This window comes from Phyllopteryx taeniolatus, chromosome 2 (genome assembly GCF_024500385.1).
Source record: "Phyllopteryx taeniolatus isolate TA_2022b chromosome 2, UOR_Ptae_1.2, whole genome shotgun sequence".
In the NCBI taxonomy this organism is placed as follows: domain Eukaryota; kingdom Metazoa; phylum Chordata; class Actinopteri; order Syngnathiformes; family Syngnathidae; genus Phyllopteryx; species Phyllopteryx taeniolatus.
The window spans coordinates 4888755-4895195 of NC_084503.1; the positions used below are offsets into that span (position 1 = coordinate 4888755).

Genomic DNA, 6441 nt, shown 5'->3' on the forward strand with positions numbered 1-6441 from the left:
ATTGTTGTGTTCATGTTCCAGGGCAGCGAGACGACGTTGTAAGTTGTTTTTTGTCGCCAAAGTCGCGGACGAGCGATGAACGGAAGACGACGTGTTTGTTTGTTTGCGTGTTTTCCAGGTGAGCTGCGCGACGTGTGCCAAGTGCGGACGCGAGCGAGCATCCTGGAGGTGAACGGATGTCGCAGCAGCGGACCCGTCAACGTCACTTCCTGTGCCGGACGCTGCGGAACTAACCTGCCCCGACAGATCCACGCTGCGGCACAGCGCCACCGTGGCGGAAGCGTGTCACTGCACTGCGACGGCCTGCCGGGAGGCGCCGACCGCCAGAGGGCGCCCGTGAGCCCCCTCGATGACTGAAGCCTTCATCCACAGCTCATCCAATAAAGAACATTGATGCAACAGGAGCACTTGTATTCTTTATGACACGAGATGATGATGGTAATGCTAAAATTTTTTCTTTCGCGGCATCCTTAGCAGTAGCTTGGAATAGTTTCACAAAATATGTAAAGGAAGATGGAATCCAAACTTCCAAACTGTTTCTAATGTTTCGGTTGATTTAAAAAGCAGGGGGGAAAAGGGAAAAAAGAAGCATTCATTATTGCCAATACAAATATCAACACTAACCGGATATGATAGAATGTGAATGGAAATGTAACATTCTTTACAAAATACATTTAAAAAATCCAAGACTATTCAAGAAGCAACCATTAAACAAAAAAATAATTAAAAAAAAAAATTATCAATGGATGATGAAAATATCCCAACATCATGATCACCTGACCCGAGTGGAAGAAAATGGATGCGTACATGTCATCGAATCATGAAAGACCAAACAATTAGCATATGGAACAGAATTCAAAACTTTAGAAAATCCCTCGTGAAAGAATCATCAATCGACAAAAAATTTGAATCTTTCGATTTATTTTTTTGTAGGATTTCACGTTATACATCAATAATTGTTGGGTGTTTTTTAATAGCTCTATTTTTGATGTTCATTTGACAATTTGGATGATTCACTTGGCCTTTATTAATTCGATGACATTGAACTTTTTAGGATCCTTCGGCATTTGTTGTTCAATTGCTTGACTGGACGCATTTTCTTATTTCGTGGATCCTTTGAGCGTCAGCGATCATTCATTGAAATTTTGATGCTCCGTTGTCAAAACGGCAAAGAATAATCAAAGGGCCAGATTTGTCAATCAAATTACAAAGAAAGAAACCATGAAAAACACCCCAGTACATTTGGTTTTTTTTTTTTATGAAAAGAAAAATACAACCAAACCTCAAACTTCAGTCATCTAAATCAAACAAACACCAGGCATGTTTGTATTCTTGTGTGTATACACATTTATTTATATATATCTTACATTTAAAGCAGACGCGCTGAGTTTTCGTTTGTTGTTTTACTTGATATATGTGATACATTATTTTGTCGTTTAACACGATGTTGGCGAGACGAGAAACATTTGGTACGACAGCAGACGAAGAAAAGAACAAAAACGTCACGTTTGCTGAACAACAATGAGCCGATCGGCTCGTCCGATTGGCCGAGAGCGGGTCACGGGACATCCTGACGATCACATTCATCTTTTGTTTTTTTCCCCCCCAAAGTAACGCGGGATGTCGGTCGTTGCGTTAAAGCTCCTCGGCCATCTGGAGCAGCGAGTTGATGGCGGCGTCTTTGTCGCCCTGCTGCGCCTCCAGAACTGTGCGCACCACTTCCGGGTCCAGGTTGGGGAACATGTCCTGGAGCGCCTTCAGGTCCTCCTCCGTGCACACCGCCGGAATCGGAGCCACGGCGCCTCCGCCCGGCGGCGACGTCATGGGGACCGCCCCGCCCTGGTTGTACACGGGCGGCACGCCTACGACAAACAAAAAACATGGCAGATTTTCGCCATTCGCAGGGGCTTGACTGATTCGTCGGCCGATATTTGCGCTTTTGAATTCAGAAGACAGATAACGACATTCAAACAAAAAAGAGAGAACTACTGACCTGCGATGGGCACGTAGCCGACGCCTTGCTGGTACACGGAGGGCATTAGGACCACGGGCTGACTCATCATCCCCGCCGGGAACGACTACGGCAAAAACACACAGCAGCAAATAGACGCCGTCAACACAAAGCACGTCGACGACTCCATGCTCTCAAATACTCTCAAATAGACACGGAATTGATCTATCGATGTCTTGACTTTGAGGCAAATTAAAAACATGAATTCTATTGATTTTGTACTCGGTGAGGAACATGATGAGGTTGATCAAGATTTTGAGGCCAATTTAAAACGCTGGTCAAGAACTCGATTGGCTTTGAGGCCAATTGAATCGATTTTGTACTCAGATTGATGCGACGAGGTTACTCAAGAACTCGATTGGTTTGGGACACCCGGGGAATGTGACGCGAGCGGGCCGACCACGAGACCCTCTTGGCTTTGCGGCGGCTCGCTACTCACGGCGAAGGACATGACCAGGTTGATCATGCCTTCCTTGTCGTCGCCCTGCCGGCCGCTCAGCGTGTACCACTCGTCCACCACGCCGCCCTCTCGCACGCCCTCGGGGATGCTCACGTGGGTCCACGCGATGCGGTCGTCCATAGAGAACGCCCGCTGGAAAAAGACAAACAAAGAGAAAGATAGAAAAGAAAGAAAGAAAGATGCCTTTTGGGATGGATTTTGCATGGTGTGTGTAGTTGGGTGTAGAACGTGTTGTGTTTGTGTTGTTTTGCATGTGTGTAATTGTGTGTACAGTGTGTTGTTCTCCATGTTGTGTGTAGCTGTGTGTATAGTGTGTTGTGTGCTGTTTTCCATGTGGCGTGTATTTGTGTGTAAATACTGTGTTGTGTGCATGTTGTTTTGCATGTTGTGCAGTTGTGTGTGTACAGTGTGTTGTGTGTATAGTGTAAAGTGTGTTGTTGCCAGGTATGTGTGTGCACGTGTGTAAAGCGCCGCAGCGTCATCGCACTGCGCAAGATGACGTCAACACGCCACGTGGACACCGCCGGGCGGTGACGGTTACCTCGTCGAATATCTCCAGGTAGAAGGAGTCGACGGCGGGCGGCAGCGTGCACTGGATGACTTTATTCCATCTGGGGTTTTTGGCGCCATTGTGCGCCGTCGGCGTCTCGTAGACGGCGTAGCCCAGACGCACGCGGCAGTACGGGTCCATGCGAGTCATGCCGTAGTTCTTGGCCAGCTTCGCCTGAAAAACGGGAACAGGCGCACGTCGTCCCAATTTATAACAGGAATATTTGACTTCAAAAGCCGTCACTGGCAGTGAAGGAGTTACCGTAAATCTGTCATTTATACCGTTAAAAGCTGATGTCTCAATACACTACGTAAAAAGACATACACTTTTTCCCCCTCACTGTCTGACATGAAACGAGAATCAACCTCTCCTGTTTTAGGTCGATTAGGACTACCAAAATTATTTCTATTTGCTCAGTGCCAAAATAATGAGAGCGAACCTCAACATCTTCATTTCAGCCACCTCCAGCTCTGCTTCCTGTTGTCTCTTCAGTGCCACTGTCTCTAATCCGTGCATCATGGCTGGCCTCACCACTGTTTTATAAACTTTGCACTTCATCCTAGCAGAGACTCTTCTGTCACATAACACACCTGACACCTTCCTCCACCCGTTCCAACCTGCTTGGACCCGTTTCTTCACTTCCTGACCACACTCACCATTGCTCTGGACGGTTGAACCCAAGTATTTCAAGTCATTCCTCTTCTTTCCAGTGCATGCCTCCATCTTTCTAACTGTTCCTCCACCTGCTCCCTGCTTTCACGACAGATCACAATGTCATCTGCAAACATCACGGTCCACGGGGATTCCAGTCTAACCTCATCTGTCAGCCTATCCATCACCACTGCAAACAGGAAGGGGCTCAGGGCTGATCCCTGATGCAGTCCCACCTCCACCTTAAATTCATCTGTCACACCTACAGCACACCTCACCGCTGTTCTGCTGCCCTCGTACATGTCCTGTATTATTCTAACATACTTCTCTGCCACTCCAGACTTCCGCTTGCAGTACCACAGTCTCACCTCTTCCCAACACTCGTCCTGTCTCAGCTTCCACCACATGGTTCTCTTCTCTGCCTTTGTCTTCCTAATTTTCCTCCCCACCACCAGAGTCATCTTACACACCACCATCCTATGCTGCCTAGCCACACTCTCCCCTACCACTACCTTACAGTCGGTAACCTCCTTCAGATGACATCGTCTGCACAAGATGTTCTCCACCTGCGTGCTTCTACCTCCGCTCTTGTCGGTCACCCTATGTTCCTGCCTCTTCTGGAAGAAAGTGTTCAGTTCAGCCATTTCCATCCTTTTTGCATCATCCACCTGTCCCTCCAAGTTCCTTTCCTGGATGCCATACTTACCCATCTTCTACTACTTTATCACCCCTGTTTCCTTCACCAACATGTCCATTACAATCTGCACCAAGCACGACTCTTTTAAAATAACCCCGACTCCATTTCTCTTCCCATCTACACCATGGTCAAATAATTTCAACCCTGCCCCTAAACTTCGAGCCTTGCTGCCTTTCCACCTGCTCTCCTGGACACACAATTTATCAACCTTTCTCCTAATCATCATGTCAACCAACTCCCGAGATTTATTAGGAGTGCAATGGCGCAATGCATTGTTGTTGTCGTCCCCATGGTGATGGGTGTATCCGGTCGCAGTGACCGGCGACACGTTTTCTGATTCCGCCTCTCCGACAGCGTTTGATTTGACAAGATAAAGCCCAGCGATCATAAAAGACGGGATGCGGTGTATCGGAATACACGCCGCGTAGTGTTGCCACTGTCTGACCGAGATACGGCAAGATTTAATGGCAATAGTGTGACATTGTGCAATCGTGAAAGGTATTTTCCCATCTGAAGTGTGCTTTATTTTTCGTATGGATTTCAATGGTAAATCTCAGGCTCCATTATTTGCCAAATAATTCGATGAATCACACCTCTTTGGTGTTTGCGCACGCTTTCCTAGCTTATGCATGCTGGATGTTAGTCAGTCGGTTCGTTGGTCAGTCAGTCCGTTGAAAAGATAGTTACACGGCTAAAGAGTCACACAGGAACAGACAGATAAGCGGGCAGTCAGTCAGCCAGTTAAAAAAAAATGCTGATAGTAAGATATATACTTAGTTAATTCGATAAATAGTCACATCGGTAGATGGACAGCCTGTAAGTCCATCAGTCAGTTAGAAAATAGTTATAGTCAAATAAATAGCCACATAGATTGTTAGACTAGCATTTAGTTAGGTAACTAGTAATTGAGTCACATATTTTGGCAACAGACTAGCAGTTAGTTAGCTAGTTAGTTACGTTTTTGTTTGTGTTTTGTGGCGTTACCTGCACCACGGTGATGCTGAGCCGTCCCACGGTTCCGATGGCGCCGCCGTACTGTAGCTGTCGTGCGGCCTGCGCATCTAACTGGACCTGATGATGCTGATGATGAGGATGATGGGTTGGCGTGATGCGCAGGAAGTCCTGGGGGAGCTCGCCCACGTACACCTTGGCACAAACAATACAGTACCATTAGTACGCTTGATGATGCTTCAGTCGTGTGGCTATGCTTCCATCTGGTGGCCAACGTGCGCACGCCAGGAGCAGCAGCACAATACCCATTGAATTGAAGCCTGAAATCATGACATACAAACTGTGATTCCTGACAGCCCATTTAATTGATATTTCTTTATGTATTTAAAAAGTAGAATGCAGTATGTAGCGCTATTTATGACTAAAATGCACGTTAAAATATGTTTGGGAGGGAGCTTCAAATCATAGCCGACTCTGATTCCAAAATATTATAATTTATGAAATAGAACTGGCGTACATCTCAGTACAAACGGAAAAAAGCTGTGAGATAAATCCGCAACAGAAAAGCTAGGAGCTACTCAGTTAGCAGCTAGCCTGCTAAACAAGCAGAATCCAGCACTTAGCCGGAGCCCCCGAAGCATTAAAAAAAAAAATTAAAAAAAAAAAAACACCACCACCCCGTGTTAAATGTTAAGAAAATTCTCTTGTCTAAATAGTTTTTTTAATATCTAAATTTTTTTGCAATGCGACCACGATGATTATGGTGTCGTAACCCGCTTCCTTCGTATGAAGCAAGATTAAACATTGAAGAGCAAAAATAAATAAATGACAAATTTACTTCTCCCCGCTGTGTGCTGATGGTGGTCGCCATGTTGTTCCTCGACGATTTATTAAAAATATAACTGATGTTTTTAATGTGAACAGTTTCGACACGAACGGCAACTTAAAATGTTTGTTTTCTTTCCTTCCTGGAATTACGCCTGACCCGGAAGTGCTCCTCCGTCACCTGTCCGTGCTCAAATACACACGCGCGTCGTTGAATCATTTAACAAAACACATTTAAAAATATTTACAACACTTGAAGAACATTCAGAGTTGATTCAACTGCTTCACTGTGCATT

At 45.8% G+C, this 6441-nt stretch overlaps 1 protein-coding gene across 1 annotated transcript; it reads right to left on the reverse strand.

Annotated features, from left to right (window-relative positions):
* Nucleotides 1–901: 901 nt before the first annotated feature.
* Nucleotides 902–6312, reverse strand: tollip (toll interacting protein). Its single transcript, XM_061754862.1, has 6 exons — nucleotides 6159–6312; nucleotides 5354–5515; nucleotides 3013–3195; nucleotides 2451–2603; nucleotides 1994–2078; nucleotides 902–1862 (listed from the first exon to the last, which is right to left on the reverse strand). The coding sequence occupies exons 1-6, from the start codon at nucleotides 6189–6191 to the stop codon at nucleotides 1636–1638; spliced, it is 843 nt and encodes a 280-aa protein (XP_061610846.1). The 5' UTR covers nucleotides 6192–6312; the 3' UTR covers nucleotides 902–1635.
* Between the last annotated feature and the right edge of the window lie 129 nt (nucleotides 6313–6441).

What these genes read in the sequence shown, in the direction of transcription:
- tollip (XM_061754862.1), bottom strand. Translation starts at nt 6,191, where the DNA reads ATGGCGACCACCATCAGCACACAGCGGGGAGAA. An exon ending in ACCTGGAGATATTCGACGAG is followed by an intron (nt 2,604 to 3,012) that starts GTAACCGTCACC and finishes GTCTTTTTCCAG; the next exon opens with CGGGCGTTCTCTATGGACGA. An exon ending in ACCTGGTCATGTCCTTCGCC is followed by an intron (nt 2,079 to 2,450) that starts GTGAGTAGCGAG and finishes TTTTTGCCGTAG; the next exon opens with TCGTTCCCGGCGGGGATGAT.